The sequence below is a fragment of the Grampus griseus genome, assembly GCF_964374135.1.
Source record: "Grampus griseus genome assembly, chromosome: 20".
Lineage (NCBI taxonomy): Eukaryota > Metazoa > Chordata > Mammalia > Artiodactyla > Delphinidae > Grampus > Grampus griseus.
In genome coordinates, this window is record NC_139014.1 from 16,520,013 (window position 1) to 16,540,621 (window position 20,609).

General features: G+C 38.0%; 1 protein-coding gene across 2 annotated transcripts in view; it reads left to right on the forward strand.

Moving 5' to 3' along the window:
• The window catches only part of NSF (N-ethylmaleimide sensitive factor, vesicle fusing ATPase), a gene marked incomplete at its 5' end in the record, with an annotated part of 157,261 nt that overhangs the window by 49,251 nt on the left and 87,401 nt on the right, over window positions 1–20,609 (forward strand). For both annotated transcript variants that reach the window (XM_082678887.1, XM_082678888.1), the window contains one exon: window positions 1,787–1,942. In XM_082678887.1, the coding sequence (XP_082535013.1) occupies window positions 1,787–1,942 (156 nt within the window). The remainder of the gene's footprint in view (window positions 1–1,786; window positions 1,943–20,609) is intronic.

Here is a 20,609-nt window from a genome sequence, read left to right on the forward strand (position 1 = left end):
TTTTCTGTTCCAGGATCTAACTCGGGATTCCACATTGCGTTTAGTGGGTTAGTTTCCATAGTCTTCTCCAGTCTCTGACAGTTCCTCAGTCTTTCATTGTCTTTCACGACCTTGAGAGCTGGTCACTTATTTTGTAGGATGTCCCTCAGCTGGTTGTGTGTTAAATGTAGTACTAGCATCACATCCGTTACTGATTGAGTTAAATGATGAATGTACAGGTAAAGAGCATCTTTCCAACAGATTCATAGTTCAGTCCTACTCTTGTACGTTAGCCCTACTTTTATTATATTAAAATAATGAAGATCTCTAAAAATAGTAACTCACCAGAATAATGATGCTGTTAATTATGTAGTAATTCTTATTTTTGGTTGACTTAACTATGTGATGTCTAACCCAGTACAAGGTAGATGATTTTCAATGGTTGCACACCATTATATCCAAAGTCATTTAACTTCGAATATGTGGCCTTTCTCTTGATCCATAAATTATCATTCCTCCCTTACTGTTTTTTCTTAATTATAAAATAAAATATTTAGCTCATGAAATGTGGATACTCAAAAATAACACACTCTAAAATTTTTAAAGTTGATTATATTTTCATACTGTTTTATAATTTGTTCTTTTTTGCTTAACATATTTCAAGCATCTTAATAAATACACTTCTACAATATAATTTTTAATGACTATACATATTGTTTCATGGATGTAGGATATATCATAATCTCCTATTATTGATCCAATACATTTCTGGAGTGATTTCTTTGTATATCATATTCTGTACACATTTCGTTAAGGTATATTATCCCAAGAGAGTCGCATGACTTTCGTACAATGTGGATATTTCTAAGTAATTCATGCAAAGGTGTAATTGATAATTTTTTTTCCATTGGAAAGTAAAATTGTGTAGTGATTTAACATGCAGGAAATTTGACCACAAGAGGGCAGTAGAGTGTAAGAAAAATATTTTTGATAGCTTCATAAAGGAAATGTTTAAGTCCACAAAACTAACCATACAAATAGCATCTAGGGTAAACTTTTTCTAATGTGACCTTTTATCCCCTAATTTAAAAAAAACTATAATATTTCTTTCTTTTGTTTATAGTGGAATGTACTAAGGCACTTTTATTCTTTGTGTTTGAGATAGTTAATGTGGTTCTCTTGAGTTACTTTAGGGGGCACTATGACATTTAAGTTAGATAATTTTCATTTGCGAAAGAATTTGAAAACATGAATTTTGAAATCATGAAAGACTTTAGGATGATTTTAGACTTTTGTGTGCAAATGAAGAAAAAGCAAAAATAAGGCATCAAACTTAGTGCATCTTTTCAGACTGAGGGGTTATATTCCCAATTATATACTTAAGTCTAGATAAATATATGTATCTTAAAATCTTGCTCTAGGAGCCTTGAGGGACTGCTAGATTTCATTTGCATTTCTGGCAACTAGTGTTTTCTTCATCAGACATGCACATGGTTGATTTCTTCTAATCAACCAAGTTAGTTAACTTGGTTAGGATTAGAGGTTAATAAGACCAGACTCCACGGATTGACTACAGCATGAGTTTAGCTAGTCATTTTGAAAGTGTTTTACTGACCCTAAATGGGGACCAGACAAAGTAGTGAATATAGCAAAACTCATCCTTCTTAGAAATCAGCTAAGAGCATGTTGTTCATCTTTGTATAAGGGTAGCTTTTCTTTATTCACTGAGGATACCCAGGGAGTTCTATCTTTTTACATTTAGTGATGAAGTTCTTGTCTCACATTTGATTATCTTTGTTTGACATAGGCAAAGCTAAAACCAAGGAAAATCGCCAGTCTATTATCAATCCTGACTGGAACTTTGAAAAAATGGGAATAGGAGGTCTGGACAAGGAATTCTCAGATATTTTTCGACGAGCGTTTGCTTCCCGGGTATTTCCTCCAGAGATTGTGGAGCAGATGGGTGAGTTTAAAAAGGAAATTTTGATAAAATCTTGTATTGTTTTTTTAAAAAATGGATGTGATAGTCTCTTTTCAGTAATGTTTTGAAATTATTTTTCAGACCCGACAAAGTATTTTTAACTTAAAAAAAAAAGTTAAAAAAAAAAAACTTTGAAGTATTAGGATTTTTTAAATTACATTTTAATTTTATGGGGAAATCATAGAAATATTTGTGGTTGCTTGATTTTATGTATTCAAGTATGTTTTTCTATAGGACATATTTATAAATTTCATTTTATTTATATATTTATGAATCTTTTAATAGGTCATATTTAGAGATTTCATCTGACTGTAAAGATTCACTAGAGGTCAGATTTACCCTGCTGAATAGTCATTACCGATTAGACTATGGGCATTGTTCTAATATTAGCTGTTGTTTCTTCTTATTGTACTGTTTTATTACCCAGTTGGTGCATCTTCATACCTAGTAAATGGATACTTGACATGTTTTAAATTTGTGCAAAAGGACAGATGCAGGATAGACATTGGAATTTCCATGTTGCATACAAAGAAATGCACTAGTCATTTATCACTTTTTTCTTGAAGGTTTATTTAATTTATCTGTGTGTGTGAAATGGCTTTATTTGCCCTGGTGGAAATGCTGTCATGACTGTTTTCATATCCATATCATAGGTTGGATTGGAATGTGAGCAACAGAATATCTGAGAAAGGAATTTATAACATAACAGCTTCTGGAAGACTATTAGTATTAAAAACAGTATCCAAAAAAACTGAAGGAATACAAATGTATTACTCCCTTCACCTCCATCATTCTTTATCTTTAAATTGCTACTGGGAGATAAAAGTACATTCATCATGGTGGGGATAAGAACTGCTTTCCAGGCACTAAGTGCTTGGTTCTATCAACCTCCTATTGTTGGTAGCTTTTCTGCCTGGTTGCTCACTCTGATAAATTACAGGCACAGCACACACCTGTTCACTGGCTAAAGGTCGAGTTTGGATTTGGATTAAGCGAAAATGACAGAGACCCTCATCACCTGAGTTTTATACACCTTGAAATGGCAATAGCATACTTTTTTATCTGAAAGATACAAAGGCCAAGTCCATAAAAAACAGAATTTTAATTTGGAAAATAGTTAAAAGTATGGTAGTTCACTATCTTGGTAATGTGTATTTTGAGGCACAATAAATCCATAAAACTTTTAAATAAAGACATGGAAATATTGTTTAAGTATACTTGGGGTATAAGCAGAGATTAAAGGGTAATTCCAAATGTTCTAAGTTATTCTCGTGGAATATTTTTACTAGTTTTCAAGCCTGAGCCCCATATAGAAATAGTCTAATGATTGTTTCTTTGAGCATGTATACTCTTCAGCCAACAAGTAGAAAAATTACTGCCTCTATAAGTTATATCTTTTAATTATAGTATAAGTATTTTCTCACGGTTTAGAAACTTTTGAGGATTCAGTTATTCAGATACTAGGTTCCTGTTTGTGCATTATCCAAACCCTGCTCATTAGGGCCTCTGTCTGAGGTTGAGGAGATAACACGTAAAGGAGTAAACTCATTTCAGTCAATTTGTGACTCTGCCAGCTGTTGAAGAGTTTGAAATTAAATCAAAACAGGTTTGGGGGCTTCCCTGGTGGCGCATGGTTGAAAGTCCGCCTGCCGATGCAGGGGACACGGGTTCGTGCCCCGGTCTGGGAAGATCCCACATGCCGCGGAGTGGCCGGGCCCGTGAGCCATGGCCACTGAGCCTGTGCGTCCGGAGCCTGTGCTCCGCGATGGGAGAGGCCACAACAGTGAGAGGCCCACGTACCGCAAAAAAAAAAAAAAAAAAAAACAGATTTGGGATTTCTGAGTGACTTTAATCTGTTTTTGCAATCCATATTGAAATTAGTTGAATTATATAGTATGCTTTTTGTTGTTGTTAATGTGCTTTTTGACCAAGGACCTTGAATTTCGGTTTTGTTGGTGAGTACTACTACCCAGAACCTTTTTTTTAAATAAATCTTTTATTTAATTGGAACATTAACCATTAACTTATTTTAGGCAAACAAAGAATTACTATATTTTATTTATTTATTTATTTATAGCTGCATTGGGTCTTCGTTGCTGTGCTTGGGCTTTCTCTAGTTGCAGTGCGTGGGCTACTTGTTGCATTGGCTTCTCTTATTGTGGAGCACAGACTCCAGCTGCACGGGCTTCAGTAGTTGTGGCACGTGGGCTCCGTAGTTGTGGCTCATGGGCTCTAGAGTGCAGGCTCAGTAGTTGTGGCACATGGGCTCAGCTGCTCTGCGGCATGTGGGATCTTCCCAGGCCAGGGCTCGAACCCGTGTCCCCTGCACTGGCAGACAGACTCCCAACCACTGCACCACCAGGGAAATCCCCAGAACCTTTTTTTATGGATTTACTTTTCTAATACTTTTATACTGACTTAGTTAGGCATAAATGAGTTCTTATTTTAATGTAGTAAATTTTTTTTGCTTTATGGCATTTTGCTATCCAGAAGCTTGTGTTATCAATTTGATTTAAAAGACATTAAGTCTAAAGGTACATTGGCTTTTGAGCTGAACTGAAAGACATTTTTTTCTTTATTCTGAATTAAGATTCTCAGTGTCCTTATGCTACTTTATTTTATGGTAAAATGGCTGAAAAATAATTCTCTTGCTGTGCACGTATCATTCCTTATTTTCCAATAGAATGTTCTTTTTTCGTTTGAATTTTGGGGGAATTACATAATAGAATATTTCATTGCCTTCTAAGTGCAGTGTGATTTTAAAGTTCTCATTGGGCTTTGATGAAGGTATATAAAAGAACAGATTGCTACATTTAATTTAAAATGACATTACAGGGACTTCCCTGGTGGCGCAGTGGTTAAGAATCCGCCTGCCAATGCAGGGGACACGGGTTCGATCCCTGGTCCGGGAAGATCCCACATGCCACAGAGCAACTAAGCCCGTGCGCCGCAACTACTGAATCCCGTACACCTAGAGCCCGTGCTCCGCAGCAAGAGAAGCCACCGCAGTGAGAAGCCCGCGCACCGCAACGAAGAGTAGCCCCCACTTGCTGCAAATAGAGAAAGCCTGCGCGCAGCAGCGAAGACCCAACACAGCCAAAAATAAATTAATTAATTAAAAATAAATAAATAAATAAAATGACATTACATGTGTCCTTTTTTATATATATCCTGTATTCTTTTACCCTGCCGGGTGGAAACAAAATTGGCTAATTTTTTTCCTCATTCTCTCTGTTAACTAAATCGTCAACCTATATGGTTGTGAGATCTCACTGGACACTGGATATGATTGGTTAAATCAATTCAAATGGAAAAAAAATAGGGATTAGAAAAGAATAATTAACATAGGTTATGGGACTATTTTATTTTGTTTAAGCAGAGAACATTTTTACTTTTGGCTTGAGACCAAATCATTGTTTTTACCATGGAGCCTAGAGTTATGTCTACTTTGTAAACAGGAATCTTAACTAAATGAATCTTTTTGCCTATATATCAAAGTTTCAAGTTCACAAAGTGATAAATTTAGAATTATCTTCTGTCATTGTGTTTATGAGACTGAGAATTGTAAGTAATATAGTTCTTTCCTTTTGCTTGAAAAACTTCATGTTGCTTTTGAAAACTGCAAATATACCTTAGGTAATACAGAATGTTGCCAGTGAGATACAGAGAGACTAAAGGACTAACCAGAGGCACACATTTATGCAGAAAATATAGGGATCAGATGAGGTAATACCCATGAAATAAGTGTCCTAGAGTTTCCAAAATGTTAGTTTCTCTCTTGAAATGCATTCAAGTACTTCCTGTTTTTGTTGTAACATTTTTATAGAATTAAAGTCAAGGAAGGCCTTAAAAGGGAAAAGAAGAAGTCACATACAGCCAGCCCTATAGAGAATGGAAGAAAGGTCATATGCAGAAGTATGAAAAGGGATTACTTTGGGGGGATATTAGTTTAGACTTTTGTTGTTCTTGTTTTAATCAGTGTAAGTATTTAATCAGTGTAACTAACTTTTTCTTTGTCTGGAGCAGTTGGACTCACCCAAACCCACATGGGGCGGCTCTTCCTTGAAAGCACATGAAAGCATTAGCAAGGAAAACTAGACCTAAACCTTGCACTTAGCAGATACCCTCAGCAATTTAGTTAGAATATCCTCTAATGCCTACAATGATAGCCGTTAAGTTAGGAAAGACCTTAAATCCTTTGTGGGATAATATAGAAGTACCTTTTGGGTCCCAGGATAGAAATGTGGGCATCAAAAACCAGCATCTGGAAGTATGGGTGAATAAACTCAGCAGTCCTTGGGTGCACCCAGGTGTCGATGGCATATGCATGTACTCCTCTTCAGACGTTGACCACGCTTATTCCCTTGTGTGCAGTTTTGTGCATAGTGCTCTGGATAAATAATTGATTACCTCAGTTCTCATTGTAGCTCTTTTGTTGGAAAAGATAGTTTCCACAGAGAAACTTCATTTTTTGGCATCCCTGGCAAGTTACCTCTAAACTATAAATGTCAGAGCAAAACAACAGTAACAATTTTTTTTCAAAGAACAGTGAAATAATTGTTAAAGAATTAAAGAATTGTAATATAATTTTAGGACTAGGTTCACATGTATCCAAGGAAAGGGGCTTTGGCAGAAGTTATCTGTATTAGAGCTGAAAGGAAAAGAGTGTAGAGACTTAAAGGCCTCAAGCCTTGTCCTGTCTTTGGGTGGACCTGTACCTTGTAGATATTGCAGGCTGACCAGTGGGGAGGAAAGCCACTGGTTAGAGTTTTGTATGCCCTTTCTTTGAAACTGACACTGTTCTTTTTGGTCCCCCTTTTTGTGCCTCCCTCTTTAAGCCCATTTTCAATCTGTATTTTTAAGGTTTCTTTTGAAATTCTAGAGGAAAGTAACTCATTTCTGATATCACAAGTGAAACTGCAGTTACTCTGTGAGTAGAGCTGCGGAGAAGATAAGGAGCCTTTCAGTCACATGCAGACATCTTTCACATGCTAAGAACAGTGCAAATAAAATACAGTGGAAGAAAGGGCACTACGGTTTTGTACATGCCATATTTGGGAGAGAGGGAGTTCTTGCTAAGATTAACATAAACACTGACACTCTTAAAATGCATTTTCACACCCCCAACTCATGAGGAGAGATTGCAATTTACATGGTGGTTAAGACATCTTACCGAACTCCAGGGCTCTGTAAAAGGAACCCTAAGGCTAAAGAGCTTATCTGAAATTTGAAAAAAAAAAAAAAAAAAAAATGAAGCTTCCTGACATTCATCTTTTTTCCTTGTATTAGTCATAACTTGCTTTTCAGCTATATTTTAGGTTTTGAATGCCAACCTGACATCTGTTCAAGTCTGCCTGTAATTTATTAAGAAAGGAAAAGAAAGCAATTGCTCACTAGTCAGAGATGCAAAACTTACCCTTTCTGCTTTTCCACAGAGTACTTATAGATGATACTTGAATATGAAGAATGTAATAATTTACTAATTCTAACTCAGGTTGGGGAATTTATCTTTTTTTTTTTTTAATTAGAAGAAGAAAATGGCCTTATGATCATGTGATTTCCAGAATCTCTAGAGCAGGATATAGAAATAAAGCAGACAACCTAAAAATACTATGGGTGCCTTTTAATAAGCTGAAAAATTTAACCTTGAATTAATTTTTCCATTGGTTTTAATTTTTCAGGTTAAATTTACTTACATTTGAATAGAAATAATGTAGTTGTGCTTATATCTCAGAGTCAAATTATATGTAAATTCAGTTGGCATTTTTTATTTATAAACAGACTTTTAGAGTGATTTCTTTCTTTTGGGGAGGCAGAGCTCTCTGTAGAATCACCAATGGATTAGATTTGCTGGCAACTACAGTTGAGTTACTTATAAATCAATAATCGGGTCACTATGAAGTTGAAGTCTAAGTTTTTACCTAAATGTCCACCAGTAAGGAAATGATTAAATAAACTATGCTGCATCCTCCCATCCTCATTATGAAATAGAGGGAGGCGAATCTTAAAATGGTATAGCTCTAAATGTACAGATATGTTTTAGTAATTTAAAAAATCTGAAGCAGATGCATTACAGAAGTCCATATGGACTCATTAAATTGAAAAAATTGTTTACTTCTGTGAAAGGGAATTTAGGATGGACATAGAGGGAGATTTTTGTTCTTTCACTCTGTGTACCCCTTCTCTGAATGTTTAACTGGGATATTATATTTCTACTTGTGTAATTAAAAAACAAACAAAAAGGTACTATCACAGGCTGTTTCTGTCTTGTGGCGGCTCCCCTGACAGCACAGCAAAGGAGCAGGGGGACGGATATGACCCACTCCTTTCATGAGGTTTCAGTGGAGAAGAGGGTGAGGCCTGGATCCCGAGGGCTTTAATTGCAGCTCCTTACAGAGCATAGGCAGACGTGCCTGTCCTTTTCTACTAAAAGATAAAAACAATTTCTTGGTGTGTAACAAACTACCTCCTCCAATTACTTTTTGCATTATAGAATGGGTACAAGTAGTTTGTATTGCCTCCAAACCGTGAGAACATTTGCATCTGAGTGCTTAAGCAGCCGCGAAAGCATTAGAGAGGAAAGAGTGGGAGATGGGAAGGAGGGAGAGCAGAGTTTCTGACAGTGTGAGGAACTGTGCTTGAATTTGTTCAGCCTTCAAAACCTTTCCACTGAGGAACCTAACTCATGTGACTCCCAAAGTGAAATGGTTGGTGTTTTTTTCCATTTTATCCCCATATTTAGGTGGTGATGATGATGTTAGCTAATACCTATATAGGGCCAGCACCCTTCTAAATGCTTTACATATATTAACTTACTTAATCCTCACAACAACCTTATGAGGTAGATACTATATTGTCCCCATTTTATGGAGAAGGAAACTGAGTGTCAGAAAGGTTGAGTAATTGGTCCAAGACATATAGTTAGTAAGTGGTGGAGTCACATTTGAACTCAGGCAGTCTGGCCTCAGAGTCCATGCCGTTAACTCTTTTTTTTTTTCTATTTATTTATTTGGCTGTGCCGGGTCTTAGTTGCGGCATGTGGGATCTGCATTTCGGCATGAGGGATCTTTAGATGCGGCATGTGGGATCTAGTTCCCTGACCAGGGGTCAAACCTGGGCCCCCTACGTTGGGAGCCCAGAGTCTTAGCCACTGGACCACCAGGAAAGTCCCATGCTGTTAACTCTTACATTGTTCTTTTCTCATGAAAACCCATAACATAAAACCGTTAAAATGGGCTTTCTCAGCCCCACTTCTTGGGGACCTCTGTGGTGGTCTTTGAGGGAGCTGGAGCCAAGGGTTTTGCAACTGTGACACCACTGACATTTTGAGCCGGATAATTGTCATGGGGTGCTGGCTGTCCTTTGCATTGTAGGATGTTTAGCAGCATCACTGGCCTCTACCCACTATATGCCAAGTAACACTCCCCATCTCACCCCTAGTGGTGACAACCAGAAGTATCTCCAGACATTGTCAAACATCCCCTGGGGGCAAAATCACCCTTGGTTGAGAACTGATCTACTACAGTCCCCTGACTCCTTCTCTGTACAGATGCAGAAACTGTGCCCCAAGGTCACTAAGCAAGTCACAGGCAGAACTAGGACTAGAACTTGGTTCTCCTGGTCCAGGAACCAGGAGAAAAAGAGGTAAAGGAAATGACTCACTAAGTTTGTACAACTATTAATTGGCAGAACTGGGTTTGGAAATCAGGATGTCTGGTTCCAGGGTCTATATTCTGAACTGCCTCTCCAGATATTGAAGAGATCTAAGAATCAAGTAGTCAATAAAGCCTTGAATTTTATGTCAGAGAATATCCTATGATATGTGTTCCATGATATGTGTTCCATGATATGTGTTCCATGATATGTGTTCCATGTTTGCCTTTCTTCCTGAATTAATTCTCAAGGAAATTTACAAAGCTTTCCATGTATGTAAAGGTTGTGAGAACTTAGACAAAATAGGTTTGGGGGTGAAAAGGAAGGGAGGAATTATTAAAACACTGAAGCTCTATAGGTCTGGCCTCACCCCCTACCATTTCCTATATGCACTTATAAATGACAGCCTTCGAACTCAGAAATTATCCAGTACTTTAGTGATCTGGTAGAATTCTACATATTGAGTATATATAGAGATAGTTAATATATAGAGATAGTTAATAACTACAGAAATCTGACCTTTGCATTTAGATATCAGACAACTGTTTAAACTTCTCTGGCCTCTCTTCCTCTGCTAAAGAGTTAAACTACCTCTCCTCCTTCCTCTTTGTCCTCCTCCTTTTCATCTCCTTCTCCTCCTCTTCTTTTTCCCCCTCCTGCTTCTCCCCCTTCCCCCCAACCCCTCCTTCTTCCCTTTTTTCTTTTTAAGAGTAGAGGTATTTTATAAAATCTCAGATTTCTCTCAAGGCAGTGAGGGTATTGACTGAAAGCATAAAGATCTCTATCTGTTTGGGTTTTAAAATTTGAGTGGACAAACTGTCTCAATTAGGATTCCTTTTTTTAAAAAAATTTTATTTTTTATACAGCAGGTTCTTATTAGTTGTCTATTTTATACACATCACTGTATACATGTCAATCCCAATCTCCCAATTCATCCCACCACCACCACCCCAGCCCCCGCTTTCCCCCTTGGTGTCCATATGTTTCTTCTCAACATCTGTGTCTCTATTTCTGCCCTGCAAACCAGTTCACCTGGACCATTTTTCTAGGTTACAGATATACACGTTAATATACAATATGTGTTTTTCTCTTTCTGACTTACTTTACCCTGTATGACAGTCTCTAGATCCATCCACGTCTCTACGCATGACCCAATTTCGTTCCTTTTTATGGCTGAGTAATAGTCCATTGTATATATGTACCACTTCTTCTTTATCCATTCATCTGTCAGTGGGCATTTAGACCTGGCTATTGTAAATAGTGCTGTAAGGAAGATTGGGGTGCATGTGTCTTTTTGAATTATGGTTTTCTCTGGGTATATGCCCAGTAGTGGGATTGCTAGGTCATATGGTAATTCTATTTTTCATTTTTTAAGGAACCTCCATACTACTCTCCACAGTGGCTGTATCAATTTACATTCCCACCAGCAGTGCAAGAGGGTTCCCTTTTCTCCACACCCTCTCCAGCATTTGTTTGTAGATTTTCTGATGATGCCCATTCTAACTGGTGTGAGGTGATACCTCATTGTAGTTTTGATTTGAATTTCTCTAATATTTAGTGACGTTGAGCAGCTTTTCATGTGCTTCTTGGCCATCTGTATGTCTTCTTTGGAGAAATGTCTATTTAGGTCTTCTGCCCATTTTTGGATTGGGTTGTTTGTTTTTTTAATGTTGAGCTGCATGAGCTGTTTATATATTTTGGAGATTAATCCTTTGTCCGTTGATTCATTTGCAAATATTTTCTCCCATTCTGAGTGTTGTCTTTTCGTCTTGTTTGTAGTTTCCTTTGCTGTGCAAAAGCTTTTAAGTTTCATTTGGTCCCATTTGTTAATTTTTGTTTTTATTTCCATTACTCTAGGAGGTGGATCAAAAAAGATCTTGCTGTGATTTATGTCAAAGAGCGTTCTTCCTATGTTTTCCTCTAAGAGTTTTACAGTGTCCGGTCTTACATTTAGGTGTCTAATCCATTCTGAGTTTATTTTTGTGTATGGTGTTAGGGAGTGTTCTAATTTCATTCTTTTACATGTAGCTGTCCAGTTTTCCCAGCACCGCTTATTGAAGAGACTGTCTTTTCTCCATTGTATATCCTTGCCTCCTTTGTCATAGATTAGTTGACCATAGGTGCGTGGGTTTATCTCTGGGCTTTCTATCCTGTTCCATTGATCTATATTTCTGTTTTTGTGCCAGTACCATATTGTCTTGATTACTGTAGCTTTGTAGTATAGTCTGAAGTCAGGGAGTCTGATTCCTCCAGCTCCGTTTTTTTCCCTCAAGACTGCTTTGGCTGTTCGGGGTCTTTTGTGTCTCCATACAAATTTTAAGATTTTCTGTTTTAGTTCTGTAAAAAATGCCACTGGTAATTTTATAGCAATTGCATTGAATCTGTAGATTGCTTTGGGTAGTATAGTCATTTTCACAATATTGATTCTTCCAATTCAAGAACATGGTATATCTCTCCATCTGTTTGTGTCATAGGTATTTTATTCTTTTTGTTGCAGTGGTGACTGGGATTGTTTCCTTAATTTCTCTTTCTGACCTTTTGTTGTTAGTGTATGGGAATGCAAGAGATTTCTGTGCATTAATTTTGTATCGTGTAACTTTACCAAATTCATTGATTAGCTCTAGTAGTTTTCTGGTGGCATCTTTAGGATTCTCTATGTATAGTATCATGTCATGTGCACACAGTGACAGTTTTACTTCTTCTTTTCCAACTTGTATTCCTTTTATTTCTTTTTCTTCTCTGATTGCCGTCGCTAGGACTTCCTAAACTATGTTGAGTAATAGTGGCAATAGTGGACATCCTTGTCCTGTTCCTGATCTTAGAGGAAATGCATTCAGTTTTTCACCATTGAGAACGGAGTTTGCTGTGGGTTTGTCGTATATGGCCTTTATTATGTTGAGGTAGGTTCCCTCTATGCCCACTTTCTGGAGAGTTTTTATCATAAATGGGTGTTGAATTTTGTCAAAAGCTTTTTCTGCATCTATTGAGATGATCATATGGGTTTTATCCTTGAATTTGCTAATATGGTGTATCACATTGATTGGTTTTTGTATATTGAAGATTCCTTGCATCCCTGGGATAAATCCCACTTGATCATGGTGCATGATCCTTTTAATGTGTTGTTGGATTCTGTTTGCTAGTATTTTGTTGAGGATTTTATATTCATCAGTGATATTGGCCTGTAATTTTCTTTTTTTGTAGTATATTTGTCTGGTTTTGGTATCAGGGTGATGGTGGTCTTATAGAATGAGTTTGGGAGTGTTCCTTCCTCTGCAATTTTTTGGAAGAGTTTGAGAAGGATGGGTGTTAGGTCTTCTCTAAATGTTTGATAGAATTCACCTATGAAGCCATCTGGTCCTGGACTTTTGTTTGTTGGAGGATTTTTAATCACAGTTTCAACTTCATTACTTGTAACTGGTCTATTCATATTTTCTGTTTCTTCCTGGTTCAGTCTTGGAAGGTTATACCTTTCTAAGAACTTGTCCATTCTTCCAGGTTGTTCATTTTATTGGCAGAGAATTGCTTGTTGTATTCTCTTATGATGCTTTGTGTTTCTGTAGTGTCCGTTCTAACTTCTCCTTTTTCATTTCTAATTTTATTGATTTGAGTCCTCCCTCTTTTTCTTGATGAGTCTGGCTAATGGTTTATCAATTTTTTTTTTTTTTTTTTTTTTTTTTTGTGGTACGTGGGCCTCTCACTGTTGTGGCCTCTCCCGTTGCGGAGCACAGGCTCCGGAAGCGCAGGCTCAGTGGCCATGGCTCAGGAGCCCAGCCGCTCCGTGGTATGTGGGATCTTCCCGGACAAGGGCACGAACCCGCGTCCCCTGCATCGGCAGGCGGACTCTCAACCGCTGTGCCACCAGGGAAGCCCTATCAATTTTGTTTATCTTCTCAAAGAACCAGCTTTTAGTTTTATTGATCTTTGCTATCGTTTTCTTTGTTTCTATTTCATTTCTTTCTGCTCTGATCTTTATGATTTCTTTCGTTCTGCTAACTTTGGGTTTTGTTTGTTCTTCTTTCCCTAGTTCCTTTAGGTATCTAGTTCCTTTAGGTGTAAGGTTAGATTGTTTATTTGAGATTTTTCTTGTTTCTTGAGGTAGGCTTGTATTGCTATAAACTTCCCTCTTAGAACTGCTTTTAGTGCATACCATAGGTTTTAGATTGTCGTATTTTCGTTGTAATTTGTCTTTAGGTATTTTTTGATTTCCTCTTTGATTTCTTCAGTGATCTCTTGGTTGTTTAGTAACGTATTGTTTAGCCTCCATGTGTTTGTGTTTTTTTCATTCTTTTACCCTGTAATTGATTTCTAATCTTATAGTGTTGAGATGCCTGATATGATTTCAGTTTTCTTAAATTTACCGAGGCTTGATTTGTGACCCAAGATGTGATCTGTCCTGGAGAATGTTCCATGTGCACTTGATAAGAAAGTGTATTCTGCCACTTTTGGGTGGAATGTGCTATAAATATCAATTAAATCTATCTGCTCTGTTGTGTCATTTAAAGCTTGTGTTTCCTTATTCATTTTCTGTCTGGATGATCTGTCCATTGGTATAAGTGAGATGTTAAAGTCCCCCACTGTTATTGTGTTACTGTCGATTTCCTCTTTTTTAGCTGTTAGCAGTTGCCTTATGTATTGAGGTGTTCCTGTTTTGGGTGCATAAATATTTACAATTGTTATATCTTCTTCTTGGATTGATCCCTTGATCATTATTTAGTGTCCTTCCTTGTCTCTTGTAACATTCTTTATTTTAAAGTCTATTTTATCTTATATGAATATTGCTACTCCAGCTTTCTTTTGATTTCCATTTTCATGGAATATCTTTTTCTGTCCCCTCACTTTCAGTCTGCGTGTGTCCATAGGTCTGACGTGGGTCTTTTGTAGACAGCATATATAAGGGTCTTGTTTTTGTATCCATTCAGCCAGTCTCTGTCTTTTGGTTGGAGCATTTAATCCATTTACATTTAAGGTAACTATTGATATGTATGTTCCTATTACCATTTTCTTAATTGTTTTGCATTTGTTATTGTAGGTCTTTTCTTTCTCTTCTGTTTCCTGTCTAGAGAAGTTCCTTTAGCATTTGTTGTAAAGCTGGTTTGGTGGTGCTGGATTCTCTTAGCTTTTGCTTGTCTGTAAAGGTTTTAGTTTCTCCATTGAATCTGAATGAGATCCTTGCTGGGTAGAGTAATCTTGGTTGTAGGTTTGTCCCTTTCATCACTTTAAATATGTCCTGCCACTCCCTTCTGGCTTGCAGAGTTTCTGCTGAAAGATTAGCTGTTAACCTTATGGGGATTCCCTTGTATGTCATTGTTGCTTTTCCCTTGCTGCTTTTAATATTTTTTCTTTGTATTTAATTTTTGATAGTTTGATTAATATGTGTTGGCGTGTTTCTCCTTGGATTTATCCTGTATGGAACTTTCTGTGCTTCCTGGACTTGATTGACTATTTCCTTTCCTGTGTTAGGGAAGTTTTCAACTATAATCTCTTCAAATTTTTTCTCAGTCCCTTTCTTTTTCTCTTTTTCTTCTGGGACCCCTATAACTCGAATGTTGGTGAGTTTAATGTTGTCCCAGAGGTCTCTGAGACTGTCCTCAATTCTTATCATTCTTTTATCTTTATTCTGCTCTGTGGTAGTTATTTCCACTATTTTATCTTCCAGGTCACTTATCTGTTCTTCTGCCTCAGTTATTCTGCTATTGATTCTTTCTAGAGAACTTATAATTTCATTTATTGTGTTGTTCATCATGGTTTGCTCTTTAGTTCTTCTAGGTCCTTGTTAAACGTTTCTTGTATTTTCTCCATTGTTTCCAAGATTTTGGATCATCTTTACTATCATTACCCTGAATTCTTTTTCAGGTAGACTGCCTATTTCCTCTTCATTTGTTTGGTGTAGTGGGTTTTTACGTTGCTCCTTTATCTGCTGTGTATTTCTCTGTCTTCTCATTTTGCTTAACGTACTGTGTTTGGGGTCTCCTTTTCACAGGCTGCAGGTTCGTAGTTCCTGTTGTATTTGATGTCTGCCCCCAGTGGGTAAGGTTGGTTCAGTGGGTTGTGTAGGCTTCCTGGTGGAGGGGACTGATGGCTGTGTTCTGGTAGATGAGGCTGGATCTTGTCTTTCTGGTGGGCAGGACTGCGTCTGGTGGTGTATTTTGGGGTGTCTGTGAACTTATTATGATTTTAGGCAGCCTCTCTGCTAATGGGTGGGGTTGTGTTCCTGTCCTGCTAATGGTTTGGCATGGGGTGTCCAGCACTGGAGCTTGCTGGTCGTTGAGTGGAGCTGGGTCTTAGAGTTGAAATGGAGATCTCTGGGAGAGCTCTCGCTGATTGATATTACATGGGGCTGGGAGGTCTCTGGTGGTCCAATGTCCTGAACTCGGCTCTCCCACCTCAGAGGCTCAGGCCTGACACCCGGCCAGAGCACCAAGACCCTGTCAGCCACACGGTTTTCCCTCTTGGCACTGGACTCTGTGGACCACCACCCCATCCTCATCACGGAGGGTTGCTTTCAAGTAGGTAGATGCGGAAGGAATGCGTGACACACTGGTGGAGAGGCGGGAGGCTGGCCAGCCCAATGGGCTCCAACAATGGGTGAAACTATGCCAGTGAAACACACTGCAAGTTCTCGGGTGTATAGCTCTGTTCTTAATGTCTTCTAATTATTCATTTGCATTACACTTGTAAAGCAGAGTTTCTCAACCTTGACATTTTTGACATTTTAGGCTGGATAATTCTTTGTTGGAAGGGGTATATCCTGTTCATTATAGGATGTTTAGCAGCATCTCTGGGCTCTATTCACTCAATGCCAGTAGTTCCCTCCTTCCTCCTGTGTGACAATCAAAAATGTCTCCCCTGAATTGCAGAATTGCCTGCATTGAGTGCATGCATTGAAGGCAGAACTGTAATGTCTTTTTATCCATGTATTATCAACACTGGGGCTGTTTGGAATATGGTCTACAGATCACTGCTGGACCATGAACTGTTGTTACCAGTCCACGATAAGATAAATACCAAAATTGAAAACAAGAATTTAGAAACTTTTTTTAGGAATTTAACATTACCACAACGTTTTTTATTGCATTTTACAATATTGGTCTGCAATGGATTGAAAACTTCAAAGAAAAAGAAAAACAACAGGACCTTAGCATAGGTAGTTTGAGAAGTACTACCCTACATAAATATTTGCTAAATGAATGAAATTTGTGAACAATTATAATGGGAAATCATTGGGGAATTTTCAGCAGTGGCATAAAGCAATTAAAGTTAATATTTTAAATAATTAATATGGTTATTCTATGTGAAAAGCATTGCTCTAGAGAGGAAGTGGGAGACCAGTAGACCATAATTGTCCAGTTGTATGGTACTTAGAACCTGGATTAGGGCGGTGACAGTGGGAATGGAAAGGGAAGAAAAGATGTGAAAACAATTACAAAGATGAAATTGGCAGAGTTTGGTCATTATTTACTGTGGTGACAAAATTGGAGGTGAGACTCATGTCTCAGTGAGGAAATGTTAGAAATAAGAAAATCAGGAGGACCTCATTTGGGGGGAGTGGAGAATAATCATTGCACATATTTTCATCACCACAAAAAGAAGCTGGAAGCTGAATTGAGGATAGAAGGAAGAATTGCTGATATTTACTTTTACTGAAGGAGAGCTTCAGTCAGTCTACACACATTTAAGAAACACACTGTGGAACACTCTTTCTTGAAATAATCTCATTACTTGATTTTTCTCCCTCCAAGGATTTCTGATCTTCCTTTTACCTCTCTGGGTGTCCCTTCTCAGTCTCTTTTGTGTCCTTTACAGTGGAGTTCCTCAGGAGTCTGTCTTAGAGCTACTCTTTTCCTCACTCTGTAATTGTTCTCCCCCAAATTGATCACATCCATTTCCACAGGTTAAATTAGTGTCTTTATGCCATTAACTCTCAAATATGCATATTCCATCACAGTCTTAACTTAGAGCTCTTAGCAGCATAACCTCTTAGCTATCTCATGATCATACAGTAAATTCACAGTCAAACTCATTCAACTGCCCCCTCCATCCTCCCTAAACATACTTCTGTTTTCTAGCTCAGGCGATGCTCTAGCTGAGAATCTGGGTGCCCTCTTTAACTCGTCTCTTTCCCTCACCTCCCATTTCCTGTCAGTGCTGCAGTCTTCTCAGAATCTCAAATCTGTCCAGTTCTCTCCATCTCCCCTGCCACTGCCTTCCTTCAGGCCACCATTATCTCTTGCCTGAATTGCTCCTTAAGCCTTCAGCCTTGCCCTTCCCTAATCCATTCTCCACACTGTAACTGGAGCGATTTTTATAAAAAGGCAAGTCTGATCCTGTCACTCCACTGGTTAAAACTCTTTAGTAGCTCTCCTTAACTCCATCCATGGCTTACAAGCCCTATGTGGTCTGCCCCCTGCCAGACTTTCCCACCCTTTCTTTCAGCCTCTGCCCCCTCTCCCATGCTCTGGGTTCCAGCCAACCTGTGCTATTTTCAGTTCGTCTAATTTGCCATGCTACTGTTTCTTACCTCTATATCCGAGGGTACTTTTTCACCATCTTTTTATCCAACTTCTGTTTATCCTTTAGGCCTCAGCTTTGATCTCACTTTTTTCAGAATGCTTTTACTTTAGTGTCCTCCTAGGTGTTCCAGTAATTCCATGTGTTCTTTTATGCATTATTACCTTGTAGCATAACTGCTTATTACATATATTCCAGCCCCCTGCATGCCCCTACCCCCCACAAGCAAAATATAAATTCAGTAAGGAAGAGACCTTGTTTATTTGGTTACTAGTGTATGTTCTGCTCCTGTGCTGGTGCCTGGCTCATAGTATAAATTTTCAGGAAAAGAATAAACGCCGAGAACTTGATTAATCTCAGTTGTGGAACACTTTAGTTGGTTAGACCCAAGTCCTGCCCTCAAGATGCTTACAGTGTATTTGGGACTAACACTATATTTGCACATCCCAGAGCAGTATTTTTTTTTAAGATTTATTTATTATTTATTTATTTTTGGCTGCGATGGGTCTTAGTTGCGGCACATGGGATCTTCGTTGAAGCATATAGGATCGTTCACTGCGGCGCGCGGGCTTCTCTCTAGTTGTGGCGTGTGGGTTTTCTCTCTCTAGTTGTGTTGTGCAGGCTCCAGAGCGCACGGGCTCTGTAATTTGCTGCACGCGGGCTCCCTAGTTGAGGACCATGAGCTCAGTAATTGTGTTGCGTGGGCTTAGTTGCCCTGCGGCACGTGGGATCTTAGTTACCCGACCAGGGATCGAACCCGCATCCCCTGCATTGTCAGGTGGATTCTTTACCACTGGACCACCAGGGAAGTCCCGCAGAGCAGTGTTGTGTAAAGTATAAGGCACATTGTGAACCAAATTAACGAAGTAGGCAATATGAGGAAGCAGCAGATGCACTGCTGATGCACTTTACTCAAGGAGTAAAGACTTGAGCCATGTCTTAAAAAGTTACTAAATCTGCATTGATCCCCTGAGATTCCTTCTTAATCTAGGAAAGACCTCTTTTATTGGCCCCAGATGGAACTAGACTACAGAAATAAGAAGGGGGAAAGTATTTTGCTTAGGCATTTATACACATATGTATTTTTGATTGTCTGTACTCATGTATAGGTTATTTTTCTGTTTAGATAGGATCATACTAGTCATTTTTCTGTAACTTTTTTCTCTACTTAATAGTGTGTCATGAGCTTTTTTCCAAGAAAGAACAGGTAGATAACTTTTTTTTTTTAAGATAAATAGTATTAGCAAAATTGTATCCAGATAAGCCCTGTACTGGTAAATTAGCATCTCTTCCTCAGCAGTAAGAAGGCTCTTGGGTATGCCAAAACAAGGCTCGCTTTGAGTCTACCATTACCACTTGTCACTTGTATGGTCCTGGGCCTCTTAATATTTAAGGGCCCTGGGCCCTAGACTCTCTGAGTCTTGGTACCCTCACCTGCAAAATTATTTACTTTGTATGTTTATTGTCAGTATAGCATTAATGTGTATAAATTTTCTAACATAGTGTTCACAGTGAGCAAGGTACTATGTAGATGGTGGTTGGTATGATTATATTGCCAAAAAGTAATTTTATGAAAGACAAAAATATTTAATCTATTCCCTTTAATCAAATCCTTATCTTAAACTTTTGTTGCTGTTCAAAATAGTTTACGCCTTAGATTATCCTCATATGCTATTTTGTAATTACCTATTTTGAACAGTGTTTGTTGATAAGGTAGTCAAGGGAACACCTAGAAATATGTTTTCTTTGTTTGTGAACTCATACTTTGGCTGATTTATATTTACTTTTTATCACATTCCATCAGAGGAGAGCTGATAAATGCTCTATCACTTCCTTCTATAAATCTCATCAGTTTCTTCTTGTATGTGGTATACTGACTTAGAAAAACAACAACCATCTTGATAGACACTATAGAGAATAGGTTGTTGTAGGAAGGGAAGTGGAAGAAAGAATTAACAATAATGTTAGCAAAAAACTGCCCAGAACATAACCCTTCATTTAGGCAACCAACTGTAGCTGTGAAAGCTTAGAAAAAGGGAGATAGGAAGACCCACTTTATTGTGTTAAAAATTCTCTGTAGTCTGATCTTTCTTTATCTGGCTACAGAAGGCTGACCATATGTCATACTAAATGATATAGAACTCAGCCATTCAAAATTCATATTTGTCTTATATGTAGTAATGGCTCCAGGTGAGACACTGTGTGTAACATAAAGATGATAGTTTATTGCCACAGTCAAAATATTGAATCCTTTTCTCCATTTTGCCTAAAAATGAATTTTTAAAAAATCAAATGGGTTGAACCTGTAGTTGGGTAATTCTGTTCTTAGCACCTTGTCTAAGAATTTGAAGGAAAAGATCATTTAGAAGGATAGACAAACAGAATGAAAAGCATTATTTACATTTATTACGTTAATTATCCAGTCCTTTCTCAGTTTTTGTCCCTCTTGTTATTAGACTCTTTGCTTTCTGCTCTCAATCGCCACTGT